The sequence below is a fragment of the Lepisosteus oculatus genome, chromosome 9 (assembly GCF_040954835.1).
Source record: "Lepisosteus oculatus isolate fLepOcu1 chromosome 9, fLepOcu1.hap2, whole genome shotgun sequence".
NCBI classification, from domain to species: Eukaryota; Metazoa; Chordata; class Actinopteri; order Semionotiformes; family Lepisosteidae; genus Lepisosteus; species Lepisosteus oculatus.
Genome location: NC_090704.1, coordinates 18102807 through 18126388, shown reverse-complemented (window position 1 = coordinate 18126388; position 23582 = coordinate 18102807). Strand labels below are relative to the sequence as shown.

Genomic DNA, 23582 nt, shown 5'->3' with positions numbered 1-23582 from the left:
CATTACCATTTATATGCCTTCCTATTAAGAATTATACAACAAGACAGAAAAATGCTATACTGTACATTGAATCTCAAGTAATGAAGTAACTCTTTATTGCAGACATGGTTTGCCATTCTGCATCATTAAGACGCTAAATCAGAAACAGACCAGACTAGAATTAGGGAGCTTGACATAAACAGAATTTAGAATTTCTATTAATTACTTGTGTTGCTATATACTGCTTTTATCTCTCCCCATAATATCAAAATGCAGTGCTTAGGTTAAAAAGAGCTAAGATGCTTAATCCTGGTAAGAGCATGTAGCACATGCATGGCAGAGTACAGGAGTCAGCACAAAGCTGTCTTTTTCATCCACTTAAAAACAGTTTGTGACCACTGATGCATGCCTGACTTTTAAGCAACTCCAAGCTAATGCGTTGCACAAAGTGACTGCTCAGACTCGGCAAAGTAAACAAGGCTTAAGTGCCAAGGCCCTAGAAACCCAGGTGTCTCTAACCGATTTGTCTCATGTTACATTACAGTATATATACAGTTTAAAATGGAACATTGCATGGTAAAATTTTGATTATGTTGTAAAATCTAATTTCATGAATAAATATAGTTTATGTAAATCTTGCTGTCTATGGCTCATAGTTTCCCTGTATGTTTTCCATATTATCATGTAGTTGACAACCTTTGTTTTAGGAACAAGTTATAGGTTTATTCCATGCTGAAGTAGTTCAGGTGGGTAGCTTTGTTTTAATCTGTTTTAATCTGATGATTAAAGTAATAATTGTCCAGTTCCTCCAACAATGTGTGCAGTGCAGCAGGAAAATATTTAAGACTGACAAATCCCTTCAAACCTCAAAGAATAAAAGTCACAATCCAATTCAGTCTTACATACTGTACTGTATAAAGAAATTAACCTGAGGTTTTTGACCAACTGTGCCTACATTAGAAAGAAAAAAGAAAGCAGTATTCAAACAATTCAAATTAAAAAGCAATACAATTACAATCAGGTTACATAATGTAAATTGAAAACTACAATCATTTTTCTATGCTTTCGTCTTAGTTTATTCAATTTTTTACATCATGTTTCCTTGTCATCCTGTTAAAATTATTTAACTTATGAAAAGAATGAAAGTATGTCCTTGGAAGATGCAGAAACGGATGGTAAATGTTCATGACTTAGTGTATAGAGATTTACATATACTGTACTGTCGGCATATTCAAAAGAAAGACAGACACTCAGTCACTAGGTAATATAATGACCATGTGTACGTTCTTCCATATTACTGTATGTACTTTACAAAGCCATCAGTCATATTTCAACCTATGAGAAAATAAGTTAGCTGTTAAGGGAGTGATGCAGCTTTTATTGATAACACTGCAAGCTCAAAAGTTTCTGCTGAGTAATCAGAATTACTGTTTTAAAAGCCAAAAAAAAACCTAAATAGGCCTTAGGTGATTGCCAATCACTGCTATGGCAGTCTCAATCACAGTTGGCTAATGAGACATCTCATTATGGTTAATATCTAAACCATACAGGTCACCCAGCAATTCATATAGGAGCCTCAGTGCTTGACAAGTGACTTGTCTGCAATCATTTAAGATTACAAAATGACAAAAACCTTTTGTCTATCATTTTTTTCAGTTTGCCAAATCTGCATAGAGATGGTATATACCAGTATATATTGTGTATAAAAAACAAGTATGCCACACAGAATAGCCAGAATAGCCATCCAATAACATTTAGAAATGTAAAACAAAATTAAATATAGATCTTACTAATAATTAGTTTAAATAATAAGGCTAGTCACCTTAAATAGCAACATTCGTTTTAACAACATACATTTTTTATCAATATTTCCCAATTTCAGTGTTGAAGGGGGTGGCGGACCTTTATTGTTTCAGGAAAGACAGCAAATTTGATAACCCAAATCTTCAATTAACTGTTTATACATAACCTTGATAGTCTGGCCTTGGTTTCTTTCCTATTTTAAATCCAAGCAAAATTGCTAAAAGACACTGTGTGGACATTGGATTAGGTCCATCAGTGTATCAGAAATAGAATGGTAGTTCATTTACTTTTTTTTCAAGGACTAAAACGTGTACTACCTTGTACAATGATGCCAAATTTCAAGGCCATGCAAAATATGAGATTTGTAGTTAGGTACTGTGACACTTGTCATATTTAGTCATATAAGGTATATCATAATCCAACACATATCATAGTTTGATTTAAATATCTCCAAAGATATAAAATATAAATGAGTATTTAAATACACATTAATAGATTAATTCTGCTACAGAATTTAGCAGTTTAGGTAACTAGGAAAAATAAATTAAGCAATATACTGTAGCATTTAATTAAAAATAAATTATGAAGGATTATAAATTATGAAGTGTGTTTGTACACTTTTGCCCTATTGAGATTCTCAAGACTTATGCTTATCCTCTTTGCTCAAACTGGGCTCTTCAGAGTGCTGTAATGTGGGATGTTTGGCTTTTCAAAGAAAAGGCTTGGGGAACAACCTCTGAAATATTAATTAGTCTGAGTCACCACAAACAGCAAATCAAGATGTACATTAGATCACTGCATTATCCCACCCATCCATCCTCACAAAATACAGTATTTCGACAGTCTAAATTCTGCTTTTCATTATTTTTTACACTGTTCCACTCATAAGACCCTGTTTGAAGAAACCCGCAGCAACATTTAGGATGTTCCAAGACCCTATGTTAGCCAAACACAGTGATCTGAGAAAGGAACAAGTAACGGTTTATTCCATGCTGAAAAGAAAACAGACACAACTTATCAGCTGTGGAGCCTTCCTCACACCATTTGTTCTCTTTGTAATAATAATTCCTTGCACTTATATAGCTCTTTTTTGGACACTCTACTCAAAGCACTTTAATGGGGTCTCCCCTCCACCACCACCAATGTGCAGCATCCATCTGGATAATGCGACAGCAGCCATAGTGCACCAGTACACTCCCCACACACCAGCTCTCAGTGGGGAGGAGAACAGAGTGATGAAGCAAATCCATCCAAGCCAATAGATGGGGATTATTAGGAGACCATAATTGGTAAAGGTTGAAATGCCCTGGGAGTTTTAATTACCAAAGAGAGTGAGGACCTCATCTCATCCAAAGGATAGCACCTTTTTACAGTATAGTGTCCCTGTCACTATACTAGGACATTAGGATACAGACCGCATGGTGAGCACCCCCCCGCTGTCCCCAATAACACCTCTTCCAGTAGCAACCTTAGATTTCCCAGGAGGTGTACCATCCAGGTACTGGCCAGGCTCATACCTGCTTAGCTTGAGTGGGGTGCCAGTTGAGTTGCAGGGTGATATACAGTAGCTGCTGGTGAGCTTTACTTGTTCCTTTGTAGCCTACACATGCTGACACAGATTCCTATGTACATGACCTGAGAAAGTCTAACAATGTTAAGAGATTGGAAGTGCAGATATTTCTATTGTTGGCATTTTTATTGAAGAAATGCAGAAATACAATCAAACTGAGAAGATACAAGATTAAGAGAAGTGCAGGGATACACAACCTTTATACTGTTTCATTGAATACTTGTGTAGGGATGCAAGAAGGCACAGCAGTGTTCAGTACTGTTTTAAGGTAAGTTTAATAAAATAATGCCATTTGAAAAACAGGCATAAATAGTGTCATATTCTGTTCTAAAAACTAGAATCACTTACAGTGTATTTTATAAACCAAGCAAAGCCATGGTCAATCTCTTGTGTTGCCATAAAGCTGCATTTAGGACAAGGACACTGAAAAGTTTTGCATTCTGTATTTTAACACAGAATGTAAAGGACATACAGTACAAGTACAGGAATGTTTATAACACCAACATAGAATATAAATTCTGATTGCCAGCTGTTTAAAAATGTCACATACTCTTTCTTCTCAGTTAAATAGAACAGCCTTCTTTATCTGCCTGCATTCTTAATATAAACAAACTAGAAAACTCAAACACAGTAAAGTGAATTAGTTGTGCCTGACTTGGGAATTAATGTAAGCTTCTAGGTTTCAGGAGTCTAGCTGCAGAATGACTTTACAGTACAGCAACATGTGCAGTGCAGAATATGCCTTTTTGGTATGGTTGAATAAAACTAAATCTTTTGCATAAAAATCATATACTGTACCATATAAAACCATAACCTCAAGTTAATGACGTTTGAGACTTTAAATTATTCTGAAATCTATTTTTACTGTGCTTTTACCTACTGATTTACTATTGCACCACAAATTAAGTTTTAAAAAACGATTTTATTTATTGAAAGGGGATAATAGTAAAGATTTAAATATGGGGCTGAGAGCTCCATTGTGCAAACTCCCAGTAAATTATTGTCAAGATACATTGATTTCCTGAACCTAACCTACTTTCAAAAGCAGCCAAGTTTTCCCAATCTGATGAGGTGGCCTTGTCTGGGTCACATGACCAAAATAGGGCTTCAAAGGCTTAATGTAGCTATGATTTGTGTTGGCAGGAGGTCCTATAGCCCTTGGTCATTCATTTACTGAGATATTAACATCATTATTGCTTTTTAAAATTATGTTCTTTTATAAATATGGCAAAATGAGCCTGGTCGGATATGGGAATGTAGAACATTCATCTGTGCGTCACTACCTAGTTGTTTCTTTAAGAGCCGCAGTTTATGAAGACTAGCTAATCATTAACTGAGTGTCAAATGAATTGTGGACAGTAATGCCGTCACTCTGCATTTCCTTGTCATTCTTCACAGAAGCAAGAGCTCTTTCGTTTCCTCTGGAATTATGTACACCAGCTGTTCAAGTTCAAACCCAAGGTAAGAAATGGCTCACACATTGTTAATATATTGATTGATTTCATGCTTTAAAAAAAATTGAGCTGTGTGACGACCACATAAGAACCTAATTCTGTGCTTGCTGGTTGATAGGCAGTAACAACAAAATACTTTATACTTGGCTGTATTGTATTTATACAGTATCTTAATGAACTGTAATTTATGCTTTAATATCCATTAAATTTAGACAAGAGTAGATAAATGCTATTGGTATACTGTAAAAACAATTTTATACTCTGATTTCATCATAACTTTACGGTAAACATAAAAAGGATTAGTGTACACTCACAGGTTTTGCACTGAAGCAGCTAATAGAAACATACATCTTCTTTTTAATCCAACTGTCTCTTTTCTTTACTAAGCAAGCCTGTTCTATAATATCAGATTGAAGTTAGGTGTACAGAAATTATTTTATTTTCAGCATCTCTACTTAAGAATACGATGGTAATAGTTATAAGTAAAACATACATTTAAAACTTGATATACTGAATGTTTTTTAAATATTCCAAGTCAAACAAAAAACGTTTTTAAAAAGTAGGTTCAAACTCTTTATAACAATAAACAGACCTCTATAAAACATTATCCATGAAGAAATGTGTCTGTGTGGAATACTGGTTGGAGATTTAAAGTACCTGTAATTAAAAGCAGAGACTGTAAAAACATACAGCTGCCAGTGTCAAGTATGCTTTCACTTGTGAAGTCTAAATGAATGACAGAAAAATAGAATTTAGAGAACTGTTTGTTTTTGGCTTGTCATCTCTAAGCAAAAATCAATCTTGGGAAATGGACACAATTACAAAACAGAACAATTAAGGGTTTTCAAACACAATATAATCTGAAATATAAACATTTGGAGTGTTGATTTCCATTAAAATATCTTTCTTACAAACATTAAAAAATATGCATGTGACACAATTGGGTTGCAATTGTGCTGCTCAGTTCATGTTATTTACACTCTACAGGTACAGTTCCTTGCCAGATGTGGTCAACTGAGCTGAGCTCTGACTGAGAAGCACCAAGTATAAGTCCACACTTCGGCAGAGAATAAAACTGAATTGGCCACACCAGGCACAGTTCACATTCTCAATTACAATACATGGCATGAGAGGCCAATAAACGAATAACAAAGTATTTTAATTAAGGGTTGTTATAGAGCTTCATGCAGACACACTATGACTGTTTTTGTTTTTAACTAATAATTCCTTGACTATTTTGTGTCATTATAGACATTGGTAGATAAAGGTTTTATGGTATTCTTAAAAGGCTGTGCCAGGACTGGTTTGTCTTAGGTAAATCATACTCGTGTCAATTCTATTCTGTGTTTGACAGTAAAACAGAATCAGGATGAAAAATGGTTTTCAATCATGATCGTAACCTTGTCTTTCAGGCCCAGACTGAGGGTCCGAAGCAATGCATGCCACAGTCCAGGGTTTCAGAGGGAGAGACGCTGTTTTCCGCATATGAGCTATAAGGTGAAACAAAAGTCTCAGCCCAACCTCCATATCAATCAGCACTCCCATTTCTTATCATGTGCAGACACTTCACCCCCTTATACTGTGAACTGAAAAAAGGAACATTTCGAAACTCTGATGGCAAATACGTGTTAATAAACTCTGGTCTTATCTGATCTTAGAAAATATGTGTTAGTCTGTAGGTTTGGTGTCAGACATGTCTATGTGCTCATTTTACACTAGTGCTATACACTAACATTATTTTTATACAGTTATAGCAATCTCATCACTTTTTGTTCTTGTTCTAGAACTGTTGTCACGTGTCAATATGTTCAACAATATTATTATTACTCCTGTTGAAGACTGCAAAGCCAGACAGAAGATAATAATTATGGTCAAAAATAAACTACTTCATCCATGGTCAAGATATTTCTGCACTGTACTATCTGAAAGTAAATGCAAAATTAACAATGTCACTCACTAGTATATAACAATGAACATTGTGATATCATTTTTTCAAGGAATTAGTTTGCTTTCAAATGTCTTAGCATAATTAGTATTATATCAACAGCTTTGATGGATTTTTCCAACTCCTCTCCAGGATTCTCATGGACAGTGTCGGCCCTGCAGCACCAAAGACCGGCACTGCCCAGTGTGTCTCCAGACTGCTGCATTCCCCGTGGAGACTAACTGCGGGCATCTGTTCTGTGGTACGTCTTGCCAGACTTGAGATTTTATAGCAATATGGAAAAAGTCAACTCACATATGGAACTGTGTCTGAAATGTTGTTAGTACTCAAAGTTAAAGAGGACAACTTTATGAAGATGAGAGATTAAATAGGAAAGTGCATCAATCATTTTTTATGAGAGGTACTGTATGACTTTGTGTCTATTAGCTTAATCCCTTACCATGAGTTCACATGTAACCTTATTAAGAGATTTCCTCATCCTACTATTGGTTTGTCAAGTGGACACAGCTCAAGAACAAAAAAAAAACATTAAGTCTTTCTGAATCGCTGATGTTGTGTGCAAATGCAGACAATCAATTACAATGAATGGATTTTGTCTGGTTGAGTTAGCTTAGTGACTTATGTGACATTTTCCTTGCTTAAGTGTGACCATAAAGTTTTTTTCCTCAGGAACAAATTAAATCAAGCAGTTTAAATGGCCTGTTTCGTAAAGGGATTACAATAGTTGACTGAAGATGTTCCTCTCCCGTTTTAATACTCCTGTATTTGGAAGTAAGGAATCATTTTAGGATTTTAACAAAACCTGCATTGATGTCAGTCTCTTTCACAGTCCAGAATGGACCTAATATATCTCCTAATACCTACAAGTGCTTTAATGCTTTTAAATTCTTTTTACTTAACCCTTACTTGGCAATTACAGGGAGTGCATTTGAAGTTGCTCTGTCACTTTGAGTAGTCAAGTTTGTACACAGAAGGGTAACTGGTTTAGTACACAGCTTAAAAAAGAAACAGATTGCATTTATTACAACCAAAGACAGACGTTTAGAGTCTAACAACATTACCCTCCTTCCTAACACACATACAGTACATCTGCACATTTTTACTTCTGAACCACCTGTGCTTCTCAATTGGATAAACATGCACAGCGCTCTTAGCTCATGAGATGGGTGAATAATTAAAAGCTTTCCTGACCTACTTTCTGATATTCAGGGAAAAGAAAAATCACTCTTCCACTGACAGTGACCCCTTTTAAAGAAATGAAATTGCACACCCACTAAAGCTAATTTACCGCTAACCATTTGACGTCAATTGAAGTCAACACAGGAATACTAAATACAGACCCCTGCCCCAGACATGCAGGTCCAACGTGAGAGGTTAGGGAGACATTGTCACATCCACCGCTAATCGGAAGCCTCCTCACAAACGGCCTCGTCCCAGTTAAGCACCAGGTGGAGACAATCTCTGCAAACACTGCCAGTCTACCCCTCCATCCAATTCGTACACCTCACCTGTTAACAAACCCTCTACTTCCAGACTTACTTAAGCCTTCTGCTTTTCATGGAACAGCGCTCGGTAATGTTACAGTAGCTTCCTTGGAACTTTGTGTCTCGCATTACTTACTTCTTCTTGCCTTCTTTGGATACTCAACCTCGTCTAACTCTTCAGATTTGTCTGCTTCTCTCTCTATTCGGATAACCTTTGGTATGGAACCCAGAATTCACCCTCGACCACGTCTCGTCCAAAAATTTTGGACCCGTCAGAAAGCTCTCCTGCCTTGGCTCCCCAGCTCTGCATAGGGTTCTTCACTCAAACAATAACGCGGCCTGTTACAGACATAGAAGATACACCAAAGGGAATGGCAACATTGAACACTGAGGAGCACTGATTCTAACAAATCTCCAACTCTCAACAGGAGCACTTTTTTTTACTATAGCTTAAAAATGTAAAATTTACAAATTGGTACTTAAAGGTTTTCCAGGTCACTGTATTAATTAATTATTTAAAACAACCTAAACATGGGAAACAAACCTGCAGCTCTCCAGGACCAGAAACTGTTTAGGAATGAGTCCTAAAATTACAACAGAAACTCACTGGCCTAGGGCAGGGGTCTAGTCCTCATCCTAGACATCCCAAATGTTATTCAGTCTTACAGCAGGTGAGCACTTCATACTTGGGAATATTTACTTAAAACTCTAAATATGATTTAACTCTCATCCTTTTCCTGCATTCTCCACTGTACTTTTGTCATTGCTATTTCAGTCACCAAAGTACTTGCAGTGATTACTGCTATTTATATCTGTAAACAAGCTCCTGATTTTTTCCATTATCCTTCTTCCAGCTCCTTGCTTGATTGCATACTGGAGACATACCTCTTGGCTTGGAGCTATCAGCTGTCCTCTCTGCAGACAAAAGGTAAAACCAATTAATCAATATATCAATTGGTTGCAATATATGTGTACACATACTGTATAAATCTAACACTGAATAGGTGATTCAGTTATTTTATCAGTTCCCTTACCCTCATTGAAGCTCATCAGTGCAGTGTAGTCCAGTCTTAACTGTGAATATTTTATTTTGTCCTTCCTTTCAGGTGACACCTCCAACCACTAGTAAAGAACAGAACTAGGTTGTATATATAGTCAGAGAGGTTCATTAGTTCCACATTTAGTATGGAAATAACCATACTATGAAACTTAGTAAATTCTTAAATTTAATCTGCTTTGACCTCTGGAGGGTTCTTCACAGATGTCTTTCTGTCGTTGTGCTTCAGGTGAGCCAGCTGTGTCATCTGTTCATTGAGAGTCATGCAGACAAGCAGGAACAGCAGGTGCTGCAAGACATCAGAGACTACAACAAGCGCTTCTCCGGGGTGCCACGCCGGGTAAATGTTCCTTCTTTCTCACAAGATTTCATTGTCATTAAAACTGCCAGTAGTGTGAACCTACGTGTGTTTCAGGGTACGTACTGTAGGAGTGGAGTCTGGCATGTTTATACTCTTAAGGGTACAGTATCTGATTAAACCAAGATATTTAATAGTAGTATCCGTGTCTCAGCAATTCCTCTTGCTCAAATCTCACAATTGAACATCTACATATTCTTCTCAGAGTTCCAGCACCACACAATTTATTAAATAGTGCAACGCAAAGTCCACCTCTAGAAATATCACAGACAAATATACAAAGTATATGCTAGTATTTACAAAGTCAAAGTTAAACTTACTTGGTTAACTGTTTAACTGTCTACCAACAGCAGTTAATCCTTGTACATTAGGCCTTCTCAAGAACCATAGATCAATCTTATTATGGTCACTGTCTAGAGTAATATTATACAGAATGATAAGAATTATCTCTTAGGAATGTAATATATATATATTCAGTATAAACTGTGTATAGTTGTATGTGATATGGCTGTATATGTAATATAATTGTGATGCTATATAATTCAGATGCAATTGGTCAAGATGAAACATCAGTGATAGACAGAGAGAGTGTCAGAGCAGAGTGGCTCAGTGCACTGATTCACCACTCTCCCTCTCTCTGTGTATTGGTGTTGTTTCTTTTCCAGGTGACTGATTACCTGTATGACTTGCCCCTCTTCCTGCACTTGACGCTGCGTGGTCTCTGCACCATGGGTGGCCTAGTATGGGTCTTCTTCCTGAGGGTGGTCGTGTGCTGTTTCGGAGCACTCATGTCTCTAATATCCCCTTTGAAGGGCATCCCTGAGCCCTTCTGTGGAGTGTTGGGGGCCCTTGATGACCTGGTGGTGATCTTCTTGCTACTAATATGTGTCATTAACATCAACCAGCAGATCAACCCAGAGAGAGGTGCTATTGCCCACAGTGCCGCACAGGGTGTTCTCTCTGACTCTCTGTAGTGCTGCTGTATAGGGGAAAACAACCGCACTACTGGACCACACTATTGGAAAACAAGTGATCCCTGCAGCCCAGAGCGATCAGTTGCAGTTCCACTGACTGCCACACTCAGTGCTGTTGCTCATATTATAAACTGTCTGGAGTCAGCAGGAAATACAAAAATAGGAATGGTTACAAATGAGAGGTGGCTCTCAGGCCTGTTTTATTTGTTTGTAGTAGCTTATTGATCCAACGTCACCATGAAGCAGCTTTCTGAAGGAACACACTGAATAAGCTCTACACCGTGGTAATGTTGTTTGTCCTGAATTTGGATATGTCTCTTGGGGCAACAGAGAAGAAACGAGGACTGAAGCGAGGCACTCTGCAGTAAATGGACCTGACTCAGAGTCTAGCTGTTTTACTCCACCAATTTGTTCTTAAAATGCAGAAAAAAGGTATTTCTCAGGTTGATGTTATTTCCTAAAATTTGTATTTGTTAAAAGTGACAAAACCAACCTGAAATGCACATTGAAAGGAAAAACAATTGAAGGAATAAAAAAACTCCCATTAGCTGAGTTTCTGCTGCACACCAGCAATATAAAAAAAATCCATACACTATATACATGGGGGGGCGGTGCTGAAGTGGTCTGAGGTCCTTTGTTGGAATTGGTCCTTGGCTCTGTCTGTGAGGAGTTTGCATGCTCTCCCCATGTCAATGTGAGTTTTTCTGGATGATCCAGTTTCACCCCACAGTCAAACGGTATTCTATTAAGGTTCACATACATCTCTAAATTACCCCCGATATGCAAGTGTAAGTGAATACAAGTGTGTGCGTCCTTCAATGGACTGCTTTGTCTGCTTTTGTGTCCTTTTCCTGTCAGGTTAGGCTCTGGTTCACCAGAACCTCTAAGGATAAATTGGTGACTGAAAATGGATGGTTGTACAAACATGGGTCTAAAGTGATTATTCATCAAAAGGGGGGGACTTTAAATTATTAATTAAGCATGCTTTATTTCAGTACTTCAGTACAATACAAAAACAGCACCAAAGGATGAGAGCTCTGAATTATGATCAAATAAATTCAATTACAACCCCAGAAATATTTGAACTTGTTCCTATGATGTATTTGATGTATTTGTAAACACAGCAATACCTGCCATGGTAACTGAAAACTGTAAATATTTAACCTGAAACGTTTTGTATATGTGTAAGCATCTGTACTGTATGTACAGTATAAAAGCTAGATGTTTATAAAGTTTACTCTGTGAATAAAAGTTTAAAATGTTGCATTAATGTAAATAAACTACAACTTGTATTTATTATTTCCACCTGTTGGCACTTTCTTTTGAGATTCTTTGAATATAATTCAGTGTAACTGAATTAGTGTTGAGTGTTGCAAAGGGGGAAGACAAAGGGAAAGATTGATGTACTTGACTAAAATAATTATTTTATTATATTATTTGGTATTACATGGTTATATAATGGTTATAATATTGATATTTTATTTTGTTATGCAAAACAAATCATTAATTGATTAATTTGATAAAATATTTAGAGTGCTTTGGGATTCATTTTGAAATACCTATCACAATATTTTATTTCCAAAGAGAAAGGTGGAACCAATGTATTCTACATACAGCACACATTTCAAGTTCATATTTATGTATTACAGAACTACAACCAATATCACAGCTTTTTCACAGGAATGTCAGTATCACCATCATAGTAAAATGTTATTTACTGTTTTCAAAGTATAATTTTCAAAGGAAGAAATGCAATGGTATCAAATACTGATTTGTGCAATTTAGACCTGGTAATTTTTCACCATTGTCGATCAGTTTGTAGTGATTACAGTATATAAAACACTTATATACCTTATACATGTACTGTAAGTGTGTTGACATATAGCAGGCCCAGAAAAGGTATTAATGAGTTGTCTATAATCCTACAGGTGCATCTTGCTCTCTGTTTCCTTGGTCAGTCATGCATGAGTGCATTGTACTCCCTCTGATGATCAACAAGCCTGAGAAACACTCTGTACTTCTTGGTATAGAAACTAGCAGGGACGGACAAGAAGAAAGACAAACATGCTTATGTTACTGTCGCTTTGTTTATCTTCACAAGAGTGGAAGTACAATCCTATTTAAGGGATTATATCTGTCTTTTTCTAAGGTAATTGCCTTTAAAAGCAATGGGCAGTTGTTGTCTACACATTAACAATAAATGTTATCTGTAGATGGCAGTATTTGCTTACAATACTGTACATGACTGTTAATTGTAGCCTGCTTTCACAAAAACAATTATTTTTCAACATTTATATATTACTAGCTGTAAAAGAGGACTGTGTACCTAGTATAATTGTATTATTAATTTAATAAAATATATAGACAGCATTTATTTACATTTTTCTTTTGCAAATATTGCTTATAATTTTGGCAATTAAGTTCAGTTTACCTAAAAACTCCTATGTCAGAAAAGATTAGTTGTATTATATTGTGGTTTTCCACATTTGTGAGGAGAGATAATAATAGAGAAAATAATCAAATCTATGTTGACAAAGAAAGATGCTCTCAGGGACATACATTTTTGTCTATTCTGACTACTGCAGAAACTTACGAAGATACTCACCTCTTCAGTTCAATGTTTGGTTGAACAACATTTCCAACTTTGGTCATTTTCTCCATTGCTTCCTGAAAAATGTAAGAACAGTAAATAAATATCAACCCAGATTTAGCAAAACATTAAACTATTAAATTATATTTATATAAACTATGAAATGCAACTCCTTTTCTGGAGTTTCAGAAATATCCTTGGGATCTTATAAAATTACTGTAGACCTTCATTCAGGTCACTGCCAAAAAATACTGGATTTATATTCTAAACCTACAGTGTCTCCAGGACTCTCCCTATGATCCTCATTAGGTAAGGTTTATCTGTTTTCTTAAGATGATTTTTGTTTTTATTTCAGTAGTATATGGTGGAAGACAAATGCAAAAAGTTAAGCCCATTGAAAAGGTTGTTTGTTCTTCTCTTACTCTTCCAAAAATAATCTGCATGGATTCACATGATGCAAGATAAAAGTCCTGCTGCGTCGTACAGTGCAAAAGTATGGTAAAATTAAGAAAAAAACCTGAAAAACCTGTCAAGGCCTCTCTACCACAGAACTTTGGAATTCAAAAGGACTGAGAAAATTGCTCTGAAATCCATGTAAGCTATTTCATCATTCCCCATCACCACTATTAATTACACTAATAACAGCTGTCTGCCCAAACACAGAGTGCAAAGTCTAATGTGTGACTGCATTTCTTCATATTGAAAATCACTAGGATAAAAATACTGAAGTAAACAAACCCAACCCAGGGAGTGTGCTGTACTGCAGGTACCCAACCACAGATGCCTGTGGGCGAGGGCTGGCAGGAAGCATGTATTCAGTGGCACCTTTTGCTTTAAATGGCATTCATAGCAGCAAAAAAACAACAATTTGGCTTTAACAAAAAGACACACACTCGACCATACAGTGCAAGAATATATACCAAGGAATACAGAGTAAAAACTGCTCTTGTGTTTGATGCAAACAATATGAGGATTTGGAATACACATTAAATAATAATAAACTTGATTTTATATAGCACCTTTAAAAGTGTCTGCTCAAAGCGCTTCACAAAAAGTAAACAATGCACAATGAGAGGAGACAGCAGAATTACAGTTACAATTAGGTTTAAGAATACAGTAAGAGAGCAAAGGGACAAACAAGGACTCATTTAAATGAACCTTGATTTGAAAGAACTCAGGGAAGGTGACTCTGATAAATCTGTTGCTTTTCCCCTATGGCATGTCTATGTGCTGTATTTGACAAAAGCCTGTGAGAATACATACTGAAAGCAAGAACATGTCTATATTTTTCAAGCGTTTAATCTGGCAATTGGCATTGTTAGTAGCATTCCAGTTTGGAATGTCTCAAATGCTGTCTACTACTGTCTCCTGCAGTAGTGTCTGAATACTACTGTTCATTGGACTAGAGTACGGATGTTATATATTGTCTTTAAATGATAATACCTATAGCCTATTAAATGGAGGGCTTAGGGCAGTTGTTGTGTTTTATAAGCATTAAACAAGTTGTTTATTTGTCATGAGACAAGGATTCCCTTTGGTCTCATGAGGTCTAGAGGTCTAGAATGAGACTGGAATGTCTTTGAATATTGGTTCAGCCTCTCCCTTCTTCAATGCCACATTGTCTTACAAAGCAGGAGTGGACATCTTCTACTCCACTTTGAAGATGTATGATAACAGGGATAATAAGCATTCATGATTTCAGCTTTTGACATCAGTATTTTGCTTGCTTGTGAAGGTGTGAAGAAGTACAGCACAGTCTGTCATTATTAGGGTTGCTGTTACCTACTCTTTTCCATATTAAACTAGACTATTTCCCACAACACGAGACTATAAAAATGTGAAAATGCATAAGTGGATTTACTGCACCATATATACAAATATACCAAATATACAACTTGATTCAAATGAGCTTTAATATATGAATCAATCCCATTACGTTGGACTTCAATAAGTCTTTATCATTAAAAAAGCAAGATGTACTGAAAAAAAATCAGATTGACATTATAGCATATACTGTAATACTGGGGATAAGTGGCCCAAACCCTACTCAAGTGATATACTGATTAAAGTTAATTCATTATTCAAATAAAAAGAAAGAGAGAGCATAAAATTCTGTTTTAAGCTGATCTGTAATTGTATTTCTGCAATACTCATCCCTCCCACTAGATGGCTGTATATTATTATCTGCATACTTTCAGCTTAGTGAGAACCAGTATATTACTGGAGATAGATACTTTATTGATCCCGTGAGGGAAATTGCAGTGTAGCAGCTTAACACAGACAACACAGCCACAGTTTAACGAATGATACAATAATAATAATACTATACATACAGTACAATCAGTGCAGTGAGGGGTGCATTAAAAGAGTTACTCACAGTCCAGGACACACAAAGAACAAACTAGAACAGAACAGTACGTAGAAAACCATATTGCACATATGAATATAAATATAGATATAAAAATAAAATATAAATGTATTGCATGGGTCCCTGGCATATATTGCACAAAAAAAGGTTGTAAATGGGAAAAGAAAAAGAACAAATGTAGCAGTAGATGTGTTCAGTCCAGAAACAGGTCACTGTCAATGTTGCCTCTGCCCAGACACAAGGTGGATGCATTGTACAGTCTTACGGCAGAAGGCAATAATGACCTCCTGTAGTGCTCCCTGTCGCACCGTGGATGAATCATTCTATTGCTGAACGTGCTCTTCATTTCTACAAGCCTGTCATAGATGGGATGGGAGACGTTGTCCATGATGGCCTCTAGTTTGGACACCATTCTCCTCTCAGCCACTACCTCCAAGTGGTCCAGGTCAGACCCAATGACAGAGCTTGCTCTCCTGATGAGCTTGTTCAGCCTTTTAGAATCCACTGCTCTAATCCCAGGGCCCCAGCATACCACTGCGTAGAAAATGGCGCTCGCTACCACCGACTGATAGAACATATGTAGCATCTTACTACATACACTGAAGGACCTGAGCAACCTCAAGAAATAAAGTCGGCTCTGTCCCTTCTTAAAGATGGCCTCGATGTTCTTAGACCATTCCAGTCTATCGTCGATGTGCACTCCCAGGTACTAATACGAGTCCACCATCTCCACACCACTCCCATGGATGTAGACAGGAGTAGGTTTGACCTTTTTCCTCCTGAAAATCAACCAGTTCCTTTGTCTTTGTTACATTCAGTTCCAAGTGGTTCTCCCCACACCACTCCACAAAGCTGCTGACCAGTCCTCTGTACTCCTTCTCCTGCCCACCCTTGATGCATCCCACAATTGCAGAGTCATCTGAGAACTTCTGCAGGTGACATGACTTTGAGTTGTACTTAAAGTCCGAAGTATAGAGGGTGAAGAGGAATGGAGAAAGAACCGTCCCCTAAGGAGTCCCTGTGTTACTCACTACCTGTTATATCATGAAAGATTGATACAGTACATACTGAAAAAAGCTGTAAGGAGCCTTCTGATTTACAGCATTCTATATCTCTTCAGACAGAGTGTAGCTGTACCTGATCCAAAACCAGTTGTATCTGCCTATTTTAAAATAAGATTTGAGTATCACTGCAGTGAGTTTATACTGGAATATGGTATTGCTACAGCTATTCTGAATCCTCATGTGTACATGTACCCGAAGACATCATATTTTCTGTAGACTAACAGAACTGCTTAGTTGAAAAACAGTGAAATTGGTCTCCCTCTACTTGCTGATTAGGTAGAACACCCTATGAAGAAAAATATAGGAGTATACCAGATTGTAACACAAATTACCTAACTGGTGAATTTAAACTGATTTCAATGCTGGAAAATGAATATCAAAATGAAATTTTAGTCTACACTCTGCACGATGTATTTCATAGAGAAAAGCTAATAAATTATAATTAATGTTTTTAAATAATGGCAGATTGCATTAGTCATGTCAAAAACCTTAAGTTATTAAAGTTTAAATTGCAGTTCATCTGGCATGTTTTATTTCAAGTTAAGAAGGAATACATGAAGGGAAAGGAATATAATTCTACATTTCTTATTTTTTAGTTTGGCTATTTTATTATTACAGCACAATGCAATTATGCTCTTATACAATTTTAATTACTCTAGGTGTTGTGATCAAAACAAAAAGAAGTGTTATTAGACCAACGATCTTTACAAAAACAGACACAAGGTTCCATCTAACACAAACATCTTATTAGTAACACGATAAGTATCCATCACTCTGGCCTGTTAACAGATGCAACTGGCGTTGTCTTGCTGGAACCCTCATGGATCAAACACATTCTGTGCATACCAAGCCAGAATGGCAACTGACAGGAAGCGTGAAGCGTTAAATGTGTGAAATGTGCCTGTGTTATTGTGGCGCAGGCAAGCTTCCTTGCAGGAGTTCCTTCTCCAAACACATGGAGATATCCAGCAGAGTTTTTTCTTGTTCTCTTTTTTCCAAGAGATTAATTGAAACTGATTTCAAAGGAGGCTTCTTGAGGGAGAAATGAAAAGCAAGCTGATTTATTTTAGCTTTTCACTAATAATTCCTAAAAAAACAAAAGAGATCTTCAAAATATGCAAATGTCATATTCAAAGGAATGCCACAGAACTGAATGGCGACATTTCTAAATGAACTTTGTTCTATGTTTTCCTGATACCTTATACTGAGTTTGAAGGCTTTCATCAAATACTGTAATTGTCCTTCAGTTTATTTTTAGAAAATATTTAATATTTTACTAAATACAGAATCATTATTGTTGTTATACCAACTTGATTCAGAATGATCAATTGTGTACTTTTTATGTTTCAGCTCACTGTTATGAGCCCCACTACCTGCACACAAAGTCCCTCCAACTAGCCAGAGTTTCATCTTTTTAACATGTCACAGGAAACAGCTACTACACATCAGCAACAGCACTGCATGCCTACAAGTATCTGGGAGACTGCAGGGATTACTGTGTCACTGAGACCCAAGAAAGCCCTGGACAACTAGCCTGCTTTATCCTTGGTGGCACTCAACTAGATCTTGACAGTGCTCAGGTGAGTGCCTTTAAAGGTTTAACCACTTGGTATGAATCTATCATGGCATTATCCTACAACCTTGCTGCAGACACTACTGATAAAATACCCCATATGTAGTGAATGTACACATCAACCCTGACATGACTACAAAGACCGACAGACATGCCAGTCTACTGTGTAAATATTCTGGTTAATGCAAGGTAGATTTCTGCCCTCTGCAGCCTGTCTAAAATCTGCTATGAGTCATCACTCAGTTCTATCCCCAGTGTAGGCCACACTGTAATCATATTGGAATACAGTGAGTGAGGCCTGTCACCAATCAGACGCACACAGCCTGCAGTGCCCACATTCTGCTGACAGAGAGTTTACTACTCTCTGATTTATTACTACTGTATTATCTGTCAAAACCAAGATGAATGCTACCCTAAAATGTACCCCACTACAGCATTATTTCTGTAATAAAACAAAGATCACATGAAAATGAATCTAGCTATCCTACTGAAAACAAGATACATCTAATGCAGCTATAACAATGCTCAAGCTTTAAATAAATACAATCATCATAACTAAGAAATAACACATGAGCTGCATCTGATCTCTTGAGCTTCACAAAATCATCATGTGACTACCACTTTAATTTTGGAGGGTATAGTGAGAATGGGGCAAAGATGTTTACAGTGAACAGCAGCCAGCACCAGGGATAAATGATAAACACTTTCTGGGAAGACATGAAAAAAACAATAAAGAGAGGAAAGCATTTTTCAGACAAAGCCATATGCTTATGTCTGATGTGTTAGTATTAACAAATGCAAAACTGATACAACAACAGTTACTTCCAATTTCATGCATGACTTGAATAATCTAATAACTAATGCTGAGAGACTTCACTACACAATCTTCATAATCGGTTCCTTTAAACACCTTCTACTAAAACAGACATTAAAATTCTCATTTTGTGCAGTTTTAGTTGGCTGAGAGTGCTGCTTGGCCAGGGCTGAGGCTATAACAGGCTGCTAGTCAGGGGTAAGGAGAGCAGATTTAAGAATCAGTGTTAGTGCCGACAGATGTCAGACTCCATGGCTTTTAGGATGATCCGTGGTAGCAGGAGGGGGCTGTAGTGTGGTGCTTATAATCGTAGTAACACAGGGCAAATGCAGGTTTTAAAACTGGACTCAGGCACTGAGAAGGGCAACAGATGGCAGCTGGTATCATATGTCAGTAAACAGGCAAAACACAGGGGAGCTTGGGGCTGCGAGCAATGAGTGGTGCCTCGGCGGAAACACAACAGCAATAATAAATGTTATTTTATATACCAGCTTTAAAAATCAATTTACACTGACCCATCTCCCTTCCAAACACTAGCAGAACACCGATGAAAACTTACAATGCTATAATTATAATAATTTCATGCATGAATATTGTAGTGGTCGCCTCTTCCCCATCTGAAACCCTTGGGCTGGTGTGGCTGGCCCAGGAACTGGATGCTACAGTGCCTGATCTAGAAGGGAGGCGAAGGCAAACTGGTGGCAGAACCAGACATTTCCCTGGGTGCCTGGGGCTTGAGTAGCGAGTGAAAAGGATTTCACGCCAGAACACCTCAGGATACAGAGTAGTGCAGATATGTTCAGATTAAGTTCCTTAATTAATTTGGGCAAAGTCCTGTGTAAATAGTTAAAGTCAGTGAAACTCCTCACACTAAAGGTTTTTCTGAGTCCTTTTCACATCCTCACACTATAATATGGCAACTTTCAACCCAACAGATCTCAAAATGCTTCACATACAGGAAGTGGCCAAGTGTATCCACTACTAAGGTTCAGTACCAACATCCCCGCTACACTAGAAGATCAGGTAGAGAGGTGAAAAGTTGCTTCACTGATTGAATTAAGGGGGCTCTTCAGAGAATCCAGTTTGTATAAATCCAGAGCGAAATTTAGCCAGGACTCTGGGATTAACACCCTTACTCTGTCAAAAAGTGCCATGTGATCTTCAAATTTTTTAAAACCTATTCAGGGCTCAGTTTAATGTGTCATCATAATAGGATTTTTTTCACCAACTACACCACTCTGTACTTTACTATGCTCTTCCCCTGATTTGTCTTATTTGTCTTACAATAAGTTATCTGTCATAAGGGCACAGTTAGGATGAGACACTTATCACGGGATTACTTAACTAGTTAACATGGCACTGAGTTATAGTACCCCTTATTTTCACTGATTACTATTGTAATTCCACAGCATCAGATAGAACAGCAATAGATAGATTAGTCTATCATATGATCAATGTAATAATTATTTAACTGATTATCTGATTAACTAATGTCAATTAGTTAGTACCCACGTGCTATTAAGTAGCTAGTTCAGTGCAGCTCAGACGTGTGGGAAGTGTAGGATGCTTTGAAGATGTAACGATGTCAGTTATTTAAATTCTACCCTGATGCCTTCTCTTAGGATCCCTGACAGTAGGATGGCTGCGACTCTGACACATTCATAGTGTCTTCATCTGCTACACTGCAGACATCAGGGGCAGCTGACGTCTGATCACAGACAGCAGATTCTTCTAAAAGAATAACTTAAACACCACAATAATTCACTGGGTAAAAATGCAGGAATAAATCATTTCACAACTTTAGTTTTGTATGTAATGCAATATTATTTAATGCTCATAGTAGTGAAATGCTAAGTAGTGATACTAAGCTAATACCACATAGGAAGAGTAGTCAGATAATGGAAAAACTCCATACAATACAATGCAGATCTCTTACTGTATTAAAAACTTCCTTCATTATGGTAACTGAACTGATTATCGATCAACAAAATGTGAAGGGCTGCTTCTAGGAAATCCCTGCAATGAAATTGATTAATAGGTCTAGTTCTTGACAGTAGTAACTACTTGTAGCAGACAAGTGTATTGGAAGAGCTGTCCATCTGTGCTGGGCTGCTCTGTACTATACCTGAAGTGAGCTACAATCATGGGAGGCACAGGCTCCAAGAATAGCTGCTCCTACCAGCACTGCCTCTGGTTCCTTGGGCAATACTACCGGCAAGCCTGGAGAGAGACACACCACACAATAAGTTATCGTGAGACTCAAAACAGCAAATTGTTGATCCTGGAGACCTGCAATAATGGAGGATAAAAGAACACGACAAAGGCAATTACAAACATAAAGTGCAAAAATTCAGGAGAGGCACAAGAGTTTGAAAAATAAACCCTGATAGACACAAACAGGAGAGAATGGCTTGGCCAGTCAGATACACTGAACTAGAAGCTTTAATTTCTCATGAAAGGATACCCACAGAAAAACATGCTGAAATTAATAATGGTTAACTTAAAAGTGTTAAAAGGGAGCTCATACTAAATATCGAATACTATAGCTGTGGCAGCATTCCATGCTGAAAAGAAAAGAAAGGAAACACGTTTAACATCTGAAGAAGGCTCCATGGCTGAAACTTTTTGTTTCCTTTCTTTTCTTTTCAGCATGGAATTAACCCGTTACCTGTTCCGTTGAATACTATGTAACAGCGTATATATACAGTATATAATAATAATAATAATAATAATAATAATAATAATAAAAACTTTATTTTATATAGCGCCTTTAAAGGTGGCTTCTCGAAGCGCTTTACAAGATGACAACAACAATAAATAAGAAGAATACACAAGAAAAAACACAATTACAATATATAGAAGTGACCGTGGATGGTGGTACTAAGAAAAGCAGAGGGGTGAAGAATGAAACCAGTTAAGTAAAGGCTTTTCTAAAGAAGAGGGTTTTGAGTCTGGATTTGAAGGAGTTTAGAGAAGATGACTCTCTGATATCCTTGGGGAGAGAGTTCCAGAGCTTGATATACAGTGGTGTGAAAAAGTGTTTGCCCCCTTCCTGATTTCTTATTTTTTTGCATGTTTGTCACACTGAAATGTTTCAGATCATCAAACAAATTGAAGTATTAGACAAATATAACACAAGTAAACACAAAATGCAGTTTTTAAATGAAGGTTTTTATTATCAAGGGAAAAAAAAATAAAACATACATGGCCCTGTGTGAAAAAGTGATTGCCCCCTAAACCTAATAACTGGTTGGGCCACCCTTAGCAGCAACAACTGCAATCAAGCATTTGCAATAACTGGCAATGAGTCTTTAACTGCGCTGTGGAGGAATTTTGGCCCACTCATCTTTGCAGAATTGTTGTAATTCAGCCACAATGAAGGGTTTTCGAACCTTAACCACTTTTTTAAGGTCATGCCACAACATCTCAATCGGATTCAGGTCAGGACTTTGACTAGGCCACTCCAAAGTCTTCATTTTGTTTTTCTAAAGCCATTCAGAGGTGGACTTGCTGGTGTGTTTTGGATCATTGTCCTGCTGCAGAACCCAAGTGCGCTTCAGCTTGAGGTCATGAACAGATGGCCGGACATTCTCCTTCAGGATTTTTTGGTGGACAGCAGAATTCATGGTTCCATTTATCACAGCAAGTCTTCCAGGTCCTGAAGCAGCAAAACAGCCCCAGACCATCACACTACCACCACCATATTTTACTGTTGGTATGATGTTCCTTTTCTGAAATGCTGTGTTACTTTTATGCCAGGTGTAATGGGACACACACCTTCCAAAAAGTTCAACTTTTGTCTCGTCAGTCCACAGAGTATTTTCCCAAAAGTCTTGGGGATCATCAAGATGTTTTCTAGCAAAACTGAGACAAGCCTTTATGTTCTTTTTGCTCAGCAGTGGTTTTCGTCTTGGAACTCTGCCATGCAGGCCATTTTTGCCCAGTCTCTTTCTTATGGTGGAGTCATGAACACTGACCTTAACTGAGGCAAGTGAAGCCTGTAGTTCTTTGGATGTTGTTGTGGGGTTTTTTGTGACCTCTTGGTTGAGTCATCGCTGCGCTCTTGGGGTAATTTTGGTCGGCCGGCCACTCCTGAGAAGGTTCACCACTGTTCCATGTTTTCGCCATTTGTGGATAATGGCTTTCACTGTGGTTCGCTGGAGTCCCAACGCTTTAGAAATGGCTTTATAACCTTTTCCAGACTGATAAATCTCAATTACTCGGTTTCTCATTCGTTCCTGAATTTCTTTGGATCGCAGCATGATGTCCAGCTTTTGAGGATCTTTTGGTCTACTTCACTTTGTCAGACAGGTCCTATTTAAGTGATTACTTGATAGAGAACAGGTGTGACAGTAATCAGGCGGTGTGGCTAGAGAAATTGAACTCAGCTTTCCAAAGATGTGATAAACCACAGTTGATTTATGTTTTAACAGGGGGGGCAATCACTTTTTCACACAGGGCCATGTAGGTTTGGATTTTTTTTCCCTTAATAATAAAAACCTTCATTTAAAAACTGCATTTTGTGTTTACTTGTGTTATCTTTGTCTAA

At 37.4% G+C, this 23582-nt stretch overlaps 2 protein-coding genes and 1 long non-coding RNA gene across 5 annotated transcripts in view; 1 reads left to right on the top strand and 2 right to left on the bottom strand.

Moving 5' to 3' along the window:
• Positions 1 to 4575: 4575 nt before the first annotated feature.
• LOC102694161 (E3 ubiquitin-protein ligase RNF170) lies at positions 4576 to 11921 on the top strand. Its single transcript, XM_006635003.3, has 6 exons — positions 4576 to 4813; positions 6219 to 6303; positions 6884 to 6992; positions 9090 to 9163; positions 9522 to 9632; positions 10316 to 11921. The coding sequence occupies exons 1-6, from the start codon at positions 4782 to 4784 to the stop codon at positions 10622 to 10624; spliced, it is 720 nt and encodes a 239-aa protein (XP_006635066.3). The 5' UTR covers positions 4576 to 4781; the 3' UTR covers positions 10625 to 11921.
• On the bottom strand, positions 5695 to 9526 carry LOC138241192 (uncharacterized). Its single transcript, XR_011190393.1, has 3 exons — positions 9270 to 9526; positions 9121 to 9150; positions 5695 to 8574 (listed from the first exon to the last, which is right to left on the bottom strand). It is a non-coding gene; the product is annotated as an uncharacterized lncRNA (long non-coding RNA).
• fggy (FGGY carbohydrate kinase domain containing) overlaps positions 11922 to 23582 on the bottom strand; it is a 91643-nt gene continuing 79982 nt past the window's right edge. For all 3 annotated transcript variants that reach the window (XM_069194223.1, XM_069194224.1, XM_015355778.2), the window contains 3 exons: positions 21159 to 21253; positions 13230 to 13291; positions 11922 to 12657 (listed from right to left, as the gene is read on the bottom strand). In XM_069194223.1, the coding sequence (XP_069050324.1) occupies positions 12579 to 12657; positions 13230 to 13291; positions 21159 to 21253 (236 nt within the window). In that variant the 3' untranslated portion in view covers positions 11922 to 12578. The remainder of the gene's footprint in view (positions 12658 to 13229; positions 13292 to 21158; positions 21254 to 23582) is intronic.